At 34.0% G+C, this 17,101-nt stretch overlaps 1 protein-coding gene, 1 long non-coding RNA gene and 1 other non-coding gene across 3 annotated transcripts; 1 reads left to right on the top strand and 2 right to left on the bottom strand.

Moving 5' to 3' along the window:
- Window positions 1-848: 848 nt before the first annotated feature.
- LOC112784053 (uncharacterized) lies at window positions 849-4,117 on the top strand. The gene is made up of 3 exons (XR_003193711.3): window positions 849-1,170; window positions 1,787-1,984; window positions 3,872-4,117. It is a non-coding gene; the product is annotated as an uncharacterized lncRNA (long non-coding RNA).
- A 9,574-nt stretch (window positions 4,118-13,691) lies between these two features.
- LOC112783422 (rRNA 2'-O-methyltransferase fibrillarin 2) lies at window positions 13,692-16,883 on the bottom strand. The gene is made up of 7 exons (XM_025826363.2): window positions 16,703-16,883; window positions 16,304-16,599; window positions 15,985-16,080; window positions 15,799-15,876; window positions 15,528-15,704; window positions 14,513-14,581; window positions 13,692-14,080 (listed from the first exon to the last, which is right to left on the bottom strand). Exons 1-7 carry the CDS (start codon window positions 16,716-16,718, stop codon window positions 13,904-13,906), a joined length of 909 nt encoding a protein of 302 aa, XP_025682148.1. The 5' UTR covers window positions 16,719-16,883; the 3' UTR covers window positions 13,692-13,903.
- On the bottom strand, window positions 14,876-14,948 carry LOC112788387 (small nucleolar RNA snoR60). Its single transcript, XR_003195753.1, has one exon. It is a non-coding gene; the product is annotated as a small nucleolar RNA snoR60 (small nucleolar RNA).
- Window positions 16,884-17,101: the final 218 nt, after the last annotated feature.

The following is a 17,101-nucleotide window of genomic DNA, read 5'->3' as shown; positions in this document are numbered from 1 at the left end:
TGATCGAATCCAGCTCCGGCGAGGACACTATGCAGATCTTCATCCTCCGAACCAACGAGTCGCGACAGAGGCCGCACTTCGGAGAGCAGGCAGCTCTGCAGTGTGACTCCGCGGGAGAAAAGCTTCCTGCAACTCCATTACTCCATTGACGGGTCAATGACGGATACGTATCCATCGCAGCTTATCTTGTATGCGTCAAACGATGTCCACAGCGCTTTTCCTTCCCTCCCAGCCCTCCTCTATCATGTCTGATTTAGCGTTAAACAGAATCACTAACAGCCATTAATTTAGTTCTTAAAACATGATAAACTAATTCTACATAAACCCAAATAATTTTTTATTGTAACAAAAATAACCAGCTACAAAGTAAAATTTGTAAACTAACCCCTCTAACACACCTAAACCACTAACCAATCATAGGAGGAGAGAGAAAGAGTAATCTCTACCATTGGATTGAAAAAGCAGAGAGATCCGACGGCCAACCTCAAATGGCACACCGATCAGCCAAACATAAATATCATGTGCACTGGTGTGCCAAACACAAACGGCACACTGAATCCGTGCCCATAAATCGGACGCTTTCATTTGTGTAATTGAATCGTCTGATTATTTTTTGGTAAAAACTCAGGTGAAGTCGACTTCACGTGAAGTTGATACTTGAGAACCGCTAGATGAAAATTTAGTCAAATCTCAAATCATTTAACGGTTCTCATGTATCAACTTCACGTGAAGTGGACTGCACATGAGTTTTTACCTTATTTTTTATTTTTTTTCCTATTGGACCGTTGGATTTGTTTGACACTTGCGTTACCGGCAACGTAAATTACCCTGCATCCCAATTATCTTGCAATACATATCAAAATAAAAAAATTCGTATTACAACGGAGACACTTGTTGCTGCAACAGAAAAATCAAATTTTGACATCTGATAATTAGCTCGTATTTTTTTTTGTCAAAAATTTAAATACCTTAATAATATTATTTAAATATTACACACAAAAAAACCCATGCCAAAAATCACAGGTAGTGGAATTAGCGCATTCGGACAACATTTCCCTATTTCCCCAATTCCTCTTCGTGCTGCTCAGTGTTCTCCCACCACCACTCCTCAGAGCCTCCACCACTCCCTCCCTCTACTCATTCGAATCTCTCTCTATTCACCCAGTCTCGGTAGCTACCTCTCTCCTCATCTTAATTTCTGATTAATTGATTATTGAACATTAATGACTTGATCTATTATCATATGGATTAGTTCAATTTTTTAAATTTCTTTGTTCGCCGATCTATTTTATTAGATTAGTTCTGGTTTTTCCTCTTTATGAGATGAAAGTACAGTAGGTGATTAAATTGATTAAATTCAGCGGTAATTCCTTAATCTTTGTGCTCTGTTCTGCCCAAATAGAACCTTAATTTGCTCGTATGTGATTAAACCTTGTTGCTAAGAATGAACTAATTAACATTCTGGTGCGTTAATTTGTTTCCGCTTTGCTCGACATTTGAGTGTAATTAAAAGACAAATGGAAGGAAGAAGGCCTCAGTTTGCTTCTGTTTTCTCTTGCCATTTAGGTTCCCTGATCCATCTTCATTAAACACAATGTAATGTTCTTGATTTATCTTTGAATCCTTTTGGATCTTGGACATACGACATTTCAAATGCCTAACAACTTGTAATATGTGCTGTGTGAAAGGGTTTGCTGCATATTTATAGGCTATTTCTCTACGTAGTTATTCTAATCAGTTATTTATTTTGTTTAATGATTTTGATTTTGTTGTTTATGGAGTTAAGAAAAAACACAGAGAAAGAAGAATAGGTTGTTGAGAAGGGGAAGTTGGTAAAAATGGCCTTTTTGAAGGGTAAGCCAGTGGTTACGAAAGTGGCAGCGTTGGCAAAGTATGGGTTGCTGCCAGGAGTAATGGTTTTCGCACTCGTCTACTCTCCTCCTAACTCTTCCCAAAACAAACCACCTACCTCTTCCAATTAAAGGTACATTACCTTCTTTTACTGTTGTTTTTCAATTATTATTATTATGATGCATGCATGCTAGATGCTAGGTTTGTTTTTAACTTGAAGAAATGTTACTTGCTTGACTGGCATATGTGTAATTTGTTGTTATGTTAGTGATTCTACGTAGTTTGTCTCTGGTTTATTGTTAATTTTATTTCTTTTTTTATGAGCAAACCACCAATTTTAGTCCCAAAAGATTATGGCGTTGAAAATTTAGCCCAAAAGAAAGAAATGCATGCATGGTCCTCCAAATATGAACTTTTGACAAAATGCTCCAAAATACGCCTTTTCCTTATGTGTTGTGATACTTCGTCAAGCATTAATTATCCTTGAAGGGGCACAGGCATGCTTATTTCGTTTGGGGGCTAAATTGTCAATGTCATGATCTTTCAGGGACTAAAATTGGTGGTTTACCCTTTATCTATTTATACTTGTTTATATCTTGAGAAGTGAATTTAAATTGCTGTATAGCAATGACAAGCCTTGTCTTGTTACTTGAGATTGGTTACACAAATCATGTCTATGTTTAAAATGTGAAACTGCAGTACTGAATCGCTGTCAAATTTAATCTTGATTTGCAATGGATGTTGCATTTGTTCTAAATTAGATTTATTGTCTATCATCTGTTAATTAAGTTTCCATGGTTGAGTAGTGGACTGGTATGGTTGTTTACCCGACCAGTCAACTCTTAATCAGTGAGCTGTGGTTGTTTGTTGTTATTTACTTTTTCATTCACTGACTCACCCTCTTGCTGAACCCATTTCTTGCAAGTTGCATTTCATTGTTGGGTACTTAGGTTTAGTGTTTCATAATTTTGGAAAATTTTGGGAGTGAAATATTTTTAGGTGTTTCTATCATTTGTGCCTGTTTTGTTGTCTCATTCAATATCTTTAAGGGATATTAAAGTTGTCAACAATGAAGCATGTGATTGTACATGGGAAAATGTTGGGAATTCTTGACCAAGGAAAGAAAATAATAGCATTTTGAAGCTGAGCAAGTCACAGTTCATCAAAGACATTGTGAAACAATGGCCTATAAATAATGGTTTGGGTTATCTATGCAAAGAAAGACTAGGAAAAATCATTAGGGTTCCTCATGATACAGGTTTCAATAGAGCAATTACAATGAAATCTAGGTTTACTTGGTTCAGCTACATGGGTCAGATGATTCAAACTGACACGTTTATATTTCTAAACCATGCAGATGATTCTTATGTCTATCTCTACTCTTTTTATTAAACTTTTCTCCACATTTCTTACTGGGTCCTTTTTTATCTTGCTTGTCATGTGAATTCGTGTCAATAAGTACGATTGCAAATTCTTAAGTGTTAAATTTGTACATCTTCTGATATTTTCCTGTACATTACATATCATATTAAAATATCCTTCCTCTCCCCAATCCTCTCCCCCTCTTATGTTTTGCCGTGGGTTGTTGACTGACAAGCAAAGGTTTATGATTTTATGAAATAGAGATAGTTAATTTAAGAAAAATGGCCATTTAGATGTTGGTCAACATCTACTTGAATATTTGAAAGTCTTTTCTGTCAATTGAGATTTGTATGGTTATTTTGGTCTTAGATTATAGGACCGAAGTCCTAACAGCAATGATCCCTTCAATATTTATTTTCAAAAAGTGAAGAAAATAAAAAGACTAAGGTTGAAGTCTTGTGATGGTAACTTTTATGAACAAATCCATGTAACATCCTGCATTCATTTATTAACAACAACTAGCTTCAAATTTCATTCCAAAATTAGTGTGCATATAATCAAACATGTATATATGATTGTACACTGAAGTCTGGCTTATCTAACTAGATCTTATATACTCTTTAGTGTACTAACATTTTAAATTTTTCGGCTGAAACAGGGTGTTTGGGTTGCTTGTCCTATAAAATGTGAGTCCTTCAGTGAACAATGTTTTGTAATAAAACGGATGCAAAATGGTTTAGAATTTTTTGCAACGTAACTTTTGGTGAGACAATTTAGTTTCGTTTGATCTATGGATCTTGTGCAGCTAAATCTGTTGTTTCTTGAGCATTCTTGAAGCTTAGCTGCAACGCATGTAGGTGTAGCCCCATTTATTATCGTTGATATCTTCTATTTTTTTTTTAAATCGTTATCATTTAGGATTTATGGTTTACGATATATATCCCATGAGATTAGGGTTTTGGAAGCACCAAACCAAATTGAACCTCCTCCAAATATGGAGTTGAGATAACGATTAAAGAATAAACCATATTAGGTGTACATCAAAATTAGTCATTATAATTTATTATTAGTATAAAATATATATTAAAATATTAAATATATATTAAAAATAAGTTAAGCAATATATGTATTTATACATAAATACATAGTATTTGATTATAGTGTATACATAATATTTTTGTTAAGGAATATACCCTTGAGTTTAACTACCAAAAGAAAGTCAAATTTATTCTTAAATTTCAAAGAGGCATTTGTTTTTTTAATTGTTTTGATTTTTTTCCCTTGTAACTTTTATAGCCTGAGTTTAATTTTGATACATTAATAATGTAAAGAGTTTTACTTTATTAATATAAATTTGTTGTAAAATAAAGAGTTTTACTTTATTAATATAAATTTGTTGTAAAATAAATAAAAGGTGTACTAAATATAAAATAAAGATATGTAAATAGAAGATTCTAATATTAATATTAGTCAATATAATTAATTCAATAAAACTAATTTATATATATATCTACTAATATGTGTATAACAATTTATTGTAAGAGAAAAAGAAGAAAATAGTATATGAGAGAGAGTAATTATTGTTATTGCTGTGTATGTATTTGCATCACTTCATGCCTATTTATAGGTGTACAAGAGTAGTGTTAATTAATTTCATTCAATATTGAGAGTGGAAAGAGTGAATTGCCCATTAAATGGGTATCCACATCATCATGCATATCTTAACACTCCTCCTTGGATGACTATTTAGGAATATGCCTCATTAAAACCTTACTAAAAAAATCCAATGGGAAAAATTTTAGTGAAGGAAAAAGAGTACAATATCCTTTGTGATGGGGACTGTCTCATTAAAAACCTTGTTAAGAAAAATCCAATGGGAAAAAACCTGACCAAGGAAAAAAGAGTACAGTCTCCCCCTCTTGTCGACATCATTTAATATTTCAAAATCGATACATCCCAATCTGATGTACCAATTTTTCAAATGAGGATTTTGGGAGTGACTTGGTGAATAAATCTGCCAGATTGTCACTTGAGCGGATCTGTTGGACATCAATAGTCCCTTGATTTTGAAGATCATGAGTGAAGAAGAATTTGGGAGAAATATGCTTTGTTCTATCACCTTTGATGTATCCGCCTTTAAGTTGAGCAATGCATGTTGTATTATCTTCAAACAGGACAGTTGGAGCTATCTTGTGATCAATCAGTCCACATGATGACAGGATATATTGAATCAAACTCCTGAGCCAAAAATACTCGCGACTTGCTTCATGAATCGCTAGTATTTCAGCATGATTAGAGGATGTTGCTGCAATTGTCTGTTTCGTGGACCTTCATGATATAGATGTTCCACCATATGTGAACAAGTATACTGTTTGAGATCTTCCTTTATGTGGATCAGACAAGTATCCAGCATCTGCATAGCCAACTAATTGTGACTTGGATCCATAGGGATAAAACAATCCCATATCAACCGTTCCATGAAGATATCAAAAGATTTGCTTGATTCCGCTCCAATGTCTTCTGGTTGGAGATGAACTATACCTTGCTAGTAAGTTCACAGCAAATGATATATCGGGTCGTGTATTATTAGCAAGATATATTAGCGCTCCAATGGCACTAAGATATGGTACTTCTGGACCAATGATATCTTCATTTTCTTCTTTAAGACGGAATTGATCATTTTCCATATCCAAAGATCTTACGATCATTGGGGTACTCAAGGGATGTGACTTATCCATATAAAATATTTTCAAGATCTTTTCTGTGTATGTTGTTTGATGAATAAAGATCCCATTTTTTATATGCTCGATCTGCATGCCGAGACAAAATTTAGTCGTTTCAAGATCTTTCATCTCAAACTCTTCTTTTAGAGTTTTTATAATTGTTGGAATCTCTTCAGGAGTCCCAATGATATTTAAATCATCAACATACACAGCAATTATAATGAATCCAGATGGAGTTTTCTTTATGAAAACACACGGGCAGATATCATCATTCTTGAATTCGTTTTTGGTCAGATACTCAGTGAGACGATTATACCACATTCGTCCAGATTGCTTTAAACCATATAAAGATCTTTGCAATTTAACTGAGTATAACCCCTGCGAATATTCATTGGATGGTTTAGACATCTTTAGTCCTTCAAGGACTTTCATATAGATATCCCGATCTAACGAGCCGTATAAATAGGCCGTTACCACATCCATTAAATGCATATGCAGTTTATGATATGCAAATAAACTGACCAAATAACGCAATGTTATCGTATCCACTACAGGGGAATACGTTTCTTCATAATCTATACCGAGCCTTTGTGAAAAACCTTGTGCTACAAGTCGGGCTTTGTAGCGCACAACTTCATTTTTCTCATTTCGTTTTCTCACAAATGCCCACCTGTATCCAACAGGTTTTATATTTTTTGGTGTACGGACTACAGGTCCAAAGACTTCACGTTTTGCAAGTGAGTCTAATTCAGCCTTCATGGCTTCTTCCCATTTTGGCCAATCATTCCTTTGTCGACATTCTTCGACTGATCTTGGCTCAAGATCCTTACTTTCATGCATGATATTTAATGCCACATTATATGCAAATATTTCATTGACCATTGTCTTATTTCGGTCCCATTTCTCTCTTGTAAAGACATAATTTATCGAGATCTCGTCATTTTCACAATTTTCAGGTACCTGAACGTCTTCTGGCGTTAACACTATATTAGAATTTTGGATACCTGCAGGTGTCTCTACTATGTCTTTTTTAACAGGAATAATATTTACCTCTTTTCTCTTTTGAGGATTTTTATCTTTGGAACCGACAGGCCTGCTACGCTTCTGGCGCGTATTTGCTTCGGTGGCAATTTGTCCAACTGGGACATTAATTCGAATTGAGGCATTTTTCACTGGTATATACGACTTGGTTATCCTCTTTGTATCGGAAAATGCATCAGGCAATTCATTTTCTATTCTTTGCAAATGTATAATCTTTTGAACTTCTAGTTCACATTGCCTTGATTGAGGATCCAAGTGCATCAAGGATGATGCATTCCAATTAAGTTCCTTTTTAGGAAACTTATTTTCTCCCCCTAATGTTGGAAATTTTGATTCATCAAAATGACAATCCGCAAATCGGGCTTTAAATACATCTCCAATTTGAATCTCAAGATACCTCACTATAGAGGGAGAATCATATCCAACATATATCTCCAATTTTCTTTGGAGTCCCATTTTGGTGCGATTAGGTGGTGCAATGGGAACATATATCGCACACCCGAATATTCTTAAATGGAAAACATTTGGCTGCTGGCCAAATGCTAATTGCATATGAGAGAACTGATGGTAACTCGTTGGCCTCAAACGAATAAGTGCTGCGGCATGTAAGATAGCATGCCCCCAAACCGATGTTGGGAGATTTGTTCTCATAAGCAATGGTCTAGCAATTAATTGGCGGCGTTTAATAAGTGATTCTGCTAACCCATTTTGTGTGTGAACATGAGCTACTGGATGTTCAACACTTATTCCATTAGCCATACAATATGCATCAAATGCTTGGGAAGTAAATTCACCAGCATTATCAAGACGCATTGCTTCGATTGGATTTTCTAGAAATTGTGCTTTTAATCGAATAATTTGAGCCAGTAATCTCGCAAACGCCAGGTTGCGAGAAGATAATAAGCACACATGTGACCATCTCGAATATGCGTCTATTAGGACCATAAAATATCTAAAAGATTCACATGATGGATGAATAGGTTCACATATATCATCTTGAATCCTTTCTAGGAATTCAGGGGACTCAAATTCAATCTTTACTGGTGATGGCCTTAAAATTAACTTTTTCTGAGAACATGCAGCACAACAAAATTCACTAGATTTAAGAATCTTCTGGTTCTTTAGTGAATGTCCATGGGAGTTTTCAATAATTCTCCGCATCATGGTTGTTCCCGGATGACCCAATCGGTCGTGCCAAGTTATGAACTCATTTGGGCTAGTAAACTTCTGGTTTACAATGGCATGTGATTCAATTGCACTAATCTTGGTATAATATAATCAAGATGAAAGTGAGGGCAATTTTTCTAATATAACTTTTTTATTTGAATCATGAGTTGTGATACATAAGTACTCATGATTTTCCTCATTCATTGTTTCAATATGATATCCATTTTGGCGAATATCTTTGAAACTCAACAAGTTCCTCAGAGAGTTGGTAGATAATAGTACATTATTTATTATAAATTTTGTTCCTCCAGAAAACAAAATTATAGCTCTTCCGGAGCCTTCTATCACATTGCCTGAGTCAATAATAGTATTCACATATTCTTCTTTTGGCACAAGATGGGTAAAATATATATCACTTTTGAGAATGGTGTGCGAACTTGCACTATCCGCAAGACAAATATCTTCACTATAAGTCCTTGCCATTCTCTTTAAAGACAAATAATAATAAAATGAGTAGTATGCACAGTTAAATTGAATACTTGATCGGAATTATTTTTCTAAGAAACACTATACATAAAAATAATGTCATATACTCAAATTTTATTTTAAAACATGACACATTTAATTATTTCAAAATTCATAAACATTAATATTTCATTATTTATATACATCATATTTGAAACTTAAATACATAGAAAATAAAACTTAACAATAAGTTCTTTGCATTATTTATTTACATGAATACTTAACAATCTCACACATTAAACTATTCCATCATTGATCAAATGACCAATATTTCCTTCAGGATCCTCAAAGAAATCAGATACATCATAATGAGCGGTGGAATTTTCAGTATCATTTGAAACGAAATTCGACTCTTTTCCCTTGTCGTCCTTTTTCAAAGATGCCTGGTAAAGATCGACTAGGTGTCTTGGGGTACGGCAGGTACGTGACCAATGACCCTTTCCACCACAACGAAAATACTTATCCTCTATTGATTTATTCTGCCCGATATTTCTTTTTTTATCCAACTTCTGGTGAGATCCTCTCTTTTGAATATAATTCATTTTCCTTCCATAATTTTTCTTGTTATTAAAACCTTGTCATTTACCTCTTCTAGGGTAATTTGCCGCATTTACTTCAGGAAATGGGGCGGCGCCAGTTGGGCGCGCTTCATGATTTTTCAATAGCAACTCATTGTTGCGTTCAGCAACAAGAAGGCAAGAAATTAACTCAGAATATTTTTTAAACCCTTTTTCTCGATACTGCTGCTTCAGCCTGCAGGAGCACATTCGAGGCATGGAAGGTTGAGAAAGTTTTCTCCAACATATCATGGTCAGTTATTTTTTCCCCACATAATTTCATTCGTGAGGTGATTCGAAACATTGCAGAATTATATTCATTTATGGATTTAAAATCTTGTAAACGCAAGTGCGTCCATTCATATCGGGCTTGAGGAAGTATCACTGTTTTCTGATGATTATACCTTTCTTCAAGATCTTTCCAAAGATCTGCAGGATCTTTTAATGTGAGATATTCATTTTTCAATCATTCGTCAAGATGACGACGAAGAAAAATCATGGCTTTGGTTTTATCCTTCAGAGATGCATTATTTTCAGCCTTAATGGTATCTCCAGGATTCATTGAATCAAGATGAATTTCAGCATCTAGTATCCATAATAAATAATTGTTTCCAAATATATCAAGATCATTGAATTCAAGATGAGAGAGTTTCGACGTAATAAAAATTTGTTACCTGAGTTTTCCTAAAATTTTGATCAGAGTCTCGTGCTGATAACGTGTTGTAAAATAAATAAAATGTGTACTAAATATAAAATAAAGATATGTAAATAGAAGACTCTAATATTAATATTAACTAATATAATTAATTCAATAAAACTAATTTATATATATCTACTAATATGTATATAGCAACTTATTGTAAGAGAGAAAGAAGAAAATAGTATATGAGAGAGAGTAATTATTGTTATTGCTGTGTATGTATTTGCATCAGTTTATGCCTATTTATAGGCGTACAAGAGTAGTGTTAATTAATTTCATTCAATATTAAAAAAGTAAATTCTCATATGTGAAAAGAGTGAACCGCCCATTAAATGAGTATCTACATCATCATGCATATCTTAATAAAATTTATGTTTTTAGATGACTTTTTTAAATAATAAGATCGATTAGTTATTTTTTTATGATTTGACCACATATAATTAGATATTTGTGTAAAATTTTTTTACATAGATAGTGTGTGAAAATTAAATGTTAGTTACATTTTGGTCATAATAACTTTGATGATGTTGGTATCAAACAATTGGAAAACAAATCTGAATCTAATGCCGTATACATGGGCCATTACCCGAAAGGAGAATTAAAATTGAGGATCTCTATAAACAATCAAAATTGACTACGTCCAAAAGAAAAATAAAAATAAAACCCAAGAATGATTGACCTAAGAGAATAATACTGAAATTGAGTTGGAATTTGAGTTAATTTTTTTTTTTTTTGCAACACTTTTAACACAATTTAATACTATAGTGAGTGAGTGAGTGTTAAGTTAGAGGACTAGAGGCTACGTCAAATAATTAAATATGTGAAATGCAAATCTAATAATAAGTTCCTATTTTATTTTATTTCTCCTTATTTATAGTATGAATATTATAATATTATGGCTAACAAGTTATAGCTCAAATGGCATAATCTCCCCATACTCATTTAGAAATTGCAGGTTGGAATTCCACTCCTAACTTTGGAATAAAAAAAGCTCACAGGACATATGGCTCACACCGCTCATACCATCTAAACCATCAAAAGCCATTGTAAAATCTGAAATCAACATAAAACAAAGGATTAGCAACTTGCAACATGTCCAATATAGAATTTGTTGATTAGTTTAAGACTTTAAGAGTTATAAATAGTGATAGAGAAATGGTGCCGGTGGTGGTAGAGAAAAAGTAATGGTGATGGTGGTGGTTTTTCTGTGATAAGGATAGTACTTCATATTGGCATTACAATTTATTGCTCTGTCTTGTATGCTGTTACCAAACAAATTGAAAAAATTGTGTCTCACTGTGTCTATGTCTTCAGTGTCTGTGTTCTTGTGTCTCTGTCTCAATTCATACTTCAACCAAACGCAGCCCAAGTTAACAAAGTAAATGAAGGCAGACCCATAATGGATAGGAGGGCTGAAAAAAACACTAAACGAACTTGTATTCTTCAGAAGAGGTGGAAGTAAATAGTTACAAAGAAGAGGTGTGGAAGTTTGGCCAAGATATGGGAGCAGAAAAGGAAACTATAGCCCAAGAGCTCAAAAGATAGATGACAATGAAGAACAAGGATAAACAAGAAATTGTTGATAGAGAAAGATTCAAGGAAGATAAAAGGAATAATTGAGCTGTCCAAGCAAGTACAGGCGGGAAAATCATGGAAGAGAATGCTTATTATATTGAACTTGCTAGCGACGAAGATGAAGATGAAAAAAGAAGGGAAACTCCTAAATGGGAAGCGCAACTAGCCAAGAAAATGGAAATGGAGCTGAATCTGAAGAGGAAAAGAGAGAATAAGGAGGAGCTGATGTTGGCTAATGAGGAATGGAAGGAGGAACAAGAGGACTTTGAAGGCACAGTCACTAAGAAAATAAAGAACAACAACAATGAAATGGTCACAGGGAAGTGTGACTTATCTCAATATAATTATGATCAGTTTAGGGGAATGCAAATGACTGAGAAGCCGGACCTTAACATATCTCATCCTTAGCTATGAGTTAATTAGCTGGAATTGTTGGGAAATAGCAATTGCTCCAACAATTTCTGAATTATATAAATTATGTAAACAAGTAAAGTCGTTCATAGTGTTCTTCATAGAAACTAGGACTAGACAAGAAAAGGTGTTTAGAATTAAAAGAAGATTTCGTTTTGATAATATGTTTTTAGTAGAACTCCGCAGTATGTCCTTTGGGCTGTGTTTGATGTGAAAATTTAATGCAAATGTTAATATTTATTCGTAGGGTGATAATTATATTAAAATTAGTATTAACATTACTAATGGTCAAGTTTGAAAGGGAGTTTTTGTGTATGAAAATCTAATTTTATAAAAGAGGAGGAAATTTTGGAGGAACTTATCGTAAGTAACATAAATCAGGAAGAGCCTTAGATTTATATAGGTGATTTTAATGATATTTTAAACTAGGATGAAGAGGTAGGCATGCATCCACAGTTAAAGCTTTATTTAGATACTTTCAGAAAGTTCGTAGATAATAATAGACTTATGGATGTTGATCATAAAGACAACAAACTTACATGGTTTAATAATCCAAAAACTAACGTTAGTATTAGAAAAAAACTAAATAGGGTACTCGTAAATTAGAAATGGATGCAGATATTTTAGAATGCAATTTTGAGAGCCTCAAAGGTAGGAAGTTCAGATCACTGCGCTTTAATCTTAGAAACAAAGTCGCTACTAGGATTAAAAAGGAATTCAAATTTGAGGTATTTTGGGTGAATCATGAAGAATGCAAAGAGGCTACCAAGCGTAGTTGGCACTCATGGTGGAAACAGAAGCCATTGGAATCAATTTGTAGTCAAGAGATGTAGTCAGGAGAGATAGATGTTATTGTTATCGTTATAGGCAAATTCTTTTGGTGACTATAAGTTTGTTGTCAAATTTGTCGAATTTAAATGATTTATTTTTATATTTTTTAAATTAAATATTATTTTTTTGTCTTTTATAGTAAGTTTAAAAATAATTTATTTTTATATTTTTAAATTAAATATTAATTTTTATCTTTTTTAGTAAATTAAACAACTATATATAAACACCATACACCTTGTTATTATATGTATGTAACCTAGTTATGTATAAGAGCTATTACAACAAAGTTTTTCTTTTCCCCGAATGTTTCATCCTATTCAACCTGTGCTTTGTAATTTACTTTTTAATTATCTAATGTTTACCTTGTGATAAAATCATAAATACAATTTGTAGGTGGAACAAACAGCTAGGCATCCAAAAAGAGATGACATAAAATATTAAAATGTAACATCTCCCAAGAACCTTAAAAGGCATAAGAAAAGGACTCTGTTCTTCCCACTTCATATGGTGTGGAATTGTAATCATATCTCAATAGGTCAATGTTTTGTAAAGTTAATCCCTTCTAAGAGGGGATAAGTTACAAACTGTTACTAAAATTATGATCCAAATGGCTGTTACTTAATGCTTGGTTAATACTAAAGAAAATATATAATAGAACAGTTGAAATGTATATTCGTAGATTAAGAACTTCCCGTTTCTATATCAAAAGAAAAGATAAAATTCAACCAGATATAATTCACACATATGATGATGATATGAGAGCAACTGAATGCAAGAACCATATGGAGAAAAATGGCACTCGCAAGCATGTGTTCAATCATCACTTTCGGCAACCAAAAGGGCTGAATACGCTATAACGCATCAGTAACGCAGAGAATTGCCTTTTCTCCCTTTAAAAAGAAGCTTAATTGAAACATTAAGAGAAATTGCTTCAACCAAGGGAAAGGGTAACAAAATAATCATTTTGATAACACAAAGAAGAAACCCAACCATGAAATTACAAATTTACATTACACATTCTTTTGAAAAGCTTCTATCGAATAGAGACTACCAGAACAAGGTGTAGGTATAAAAATCTCAAGATTTCTTTATCACAATATTATCACCAACATCTCAAGATACTGAATATTAGAAAATGTAATCTAAAAAGAAAAACAAATTTACTCGGCATCTTTTTTCTTCTTAGGCATTCTGTATCCACCAACAACACAGGCATGGTCCCGTTCGAATGGTTCAAGGGTGACTTGCTCAAAAGGCTTAAACTGCTCCGCCTTCAGTTTATTGACTTCACTTGCAAACACCGACTCCGCTGGTACTGTGGAATCTATGCAGTTGGCCTATCGCATACAAAAACATTAGATTATTAATCACTAATCAGTACCCCCTTTTCCAAGTCAACAATCCAGTACATTAAGGACTTGTTTGATCCACATAGTCAAACTGCACCCATTAGGATAAGGTTTTCAGCCATTGCTTGAGCAACTTTAACAATCTATATGATTCATTCATAAATAATATTACATGGGGGTTCGGCTATATTTTTATGTTGGTTGCCGAAGACCTAACACAACCCTCCTCCTTTATCCGGGCTTGGGACCGGCTATGTACCGCAAGTGTAACATAGGCGGAGTTTCATAAATAATATTACGAAAGGACAAATTTCTATTAAGAATATAAGTGAATTATGGATGTTCTCCACATGAGAGGCTTCTTATCATAACAAGAATCTAATGCAAATAAACAAACGTAAGACTAATTTCAGAACAAACCTTGATTGAAATAACAAAATGACCCCCTGCTCTGAGATAATATGAGGCATTCAATGCTAAAATCCTTGCCTGCAAGGTCACCAATATAGCATAAAGTTTTAGGGGGAAAAAAAATTGATCCATAATCTAAGTTATAATAATCCAGGCTATTGGTAGCGTAAGGAAACAATATTCTCATAGAACTATTATCCGGATAGATTACAAGTCCACAAATAAAGATAACATGGCTGAATATGCATACTACATGCTCAGAGAAGACGGGAACGTGGAAAGAAAAACCAACCTATCAAGGAACTACATACTGCAAAAACAAGTTTACTGTTCTAGAGACAAAACATTGGGATAGAAAAAAAAAAAAAGTCGTGCATCAGAATCTCGAACCTGCATCATCCAAGATGTCCTGAAGGGGAATCCGAGTATATCTCCTCATGTGCACAGATGTAACATATAGAAGAGGAAATTGTTTAAGTGAAAAAATACTTTGTATTTGAGAACTATTAACATCCATCAATTACTGAATACAGGAAGCTTTTAAGAGAACTTTTAAATGGAAGGTACATTGCATAAACATATAAAAAAATTTGAAAGAAAAAAATTTTGCCCTATGCAGGAGGTTATCACTAAGAGTGACAACAGGAGGGAAGTTATTAAACCTACTAACTTCTAGATAAGACAAGAATAGAATAAAGATCGTACTAAAAACATCATTCGACACACAAATCAGAATAATTGCATCAATGAAAATGTTTAAAAAGAGGACATGCAAAAACTGTGGAGCATGTTAAGCAAATAAAACATACAGAATTGGAGCAAAGAGATACTTACCTGAAGTTTGACAGCCATAAAAAGACGATGAAGAAAAGAAGATAAAAAATGAATAGGTTATACATCACTTATGTGAAATTAGCATATATAGGCTTAAACAGTCACAAGGAGGGTGGAACCATCCTCGAAAACTTCAATATTTAACCGATATATCTTTCACAATCGAATTGCCAAGAAGCTTAAACCACACCTGATCAGGCTGCGCAACATCAGAAAATATCACATCTACCATGCCAACCAACATTCTGTACTTAGCTGGATGTCTAGCATCTTCAATAATGGGTATAATATTGGTGCGTTTCTTCGCCATGTTGACCAAGTCACGCCCGCTACGATGAGAGAACTCCACAGCATAGACGACTCCATTCTGCATACATCAATCACAAACAACAAATTCTTAGCAGCTCTTGAAAACCATAAAATCACTTGAAATGATTATAGAAGTTTGAATTAGTACATACCGGACCAACAACATCCGACACATGTGAAACAGTTGTTCCAGAAGCAGCTCCTAGGTACAGGACTCGAGCTCCAGGTTTCTTTATAGAACACAAGCGAAGCCGATCAGAATATGCAAGTCAATATACAGGATTCAAAGCAAACGCTAAGACACAACACATGTTATTAAGACACTTGAAACTACTTACAATCCATATGTTGTCAACCCCACCGAGAATGGCAGCAGCCAACTTGGAACGGAAAGGGTTCCAAACCCTATACTCATCTTTTGTGCCATCCTCCTTCTGCAGAATGTAATAATAGTTCATGTGAAACATAACAGATGTTAAGTTAAGTACACTAATCTGATTTTTTCTTTCTTTTTGCAAGGCATGAACAAGATAACAGATGCTAAAACCAACAGCTGTCAAGCATTTCATTACATAATGCAGCATATTATAAAAATCAACAAATTATTTACACACCAAAAAGAAAAAAAAATTGGTCCAAGATGAAGAAGAAAATAACCTGCACAGTGATCCTTTTCTCATTATAAACAGCTTCACCAGGAACCAAATTCTTAGTAACAAGAGCATCTTCTTTACCCTTTGCAATGAAAATACCTTCATGTCTGTGAGGCTCAACCACCACCTTGCTGCCTCCCTTCATTCCTCCACGGCCACCTCTACCTCCTCCACGACCACCACCACCTCTGCCGCCGCCACCTCGAGCTTTGAATGGCGTACCTCTTCCACCACCACCACCTCTTCCTCTGCCTCTGTCACCTCTGCCACCCCTGAACCCTCCACCAGCACCACCACGACCTGCGGAAAATGAAATTTCAAACTTATCAAACATTATGAAGAACCAGTAGAATCAAGTATTAGAGATTGAATTACGAAAACGGAAACACGATTTTGCAATAACCTCGAGGAGGAGCCATCTTCGAAAGCTTAGATTGTAGAAGGGTTTGAATGAATATGGATTGGAATGAAGAAAAATGGTGTGGTAATGAAGGATTTATAGCTAAACTTTTAGGGTTTAGGGTTTTTGACGGTGTGACTGTGAATCTAATGATTGGTTTGGTAATCTAAATTTCCTTTAACATTTTGCGATTCTAATGTGAAATCATATTATATTTCTGTAAAAAAATGGTTAATTTAAAAAAATAAAATACTAATTATATATAAAAGAGTATTTATTTATTTTGGTATGTAAAAAATTTTGAATTAGGCATTTTAATTTTTAACTAAAATTAATTATTTAATTAGTTCTTAACAATTAACTCTATCAGTCATTTAGGTTCTTTATTCCATCAACTCTAAT

The sequence above is a fragment of the Arachis hypogaea genome, chromosome 20 (genome assembly GCF_003086295.3).
Source record: "Arachis hypogaea cultivar Tifrunner chromosome 20, arahy.Tifrunner.gnm2.J5K5, whole genome shotgun sequence".
Lineage (NCBI taxonomy): Eukaryota > Viridiplantae > Streptophyta > Magnoliopsida > Fabales > Fabaceae > Arachis > Arachis hypogaea.
The sequence above is the reverse complement of the archived record's forward strand: the minus strand, read 5'-3'. Positions and strand labels throughout refer to the sequence as shown.

Bases quoted from the DNA above. Each gene is read 5' to 3' on its own strand.
- LOC112783422 (XM_025826363.2), bottom strand. The intron at 15,705-15,798 runs GTATGTACTAAT...TGATGTATGCAG, and splicing joins TGTCGGATGTTGTTGGTCCG to AATGGAGTCGTCTATGCTGT. The intron at 14,582-15,527 runs GTGTGGTTTAAG...GTGACCTTGCAG, and splicing joins ATGTTGCGCAGCCTGATCAG to GCAAGGATTTTAGCATTGAA.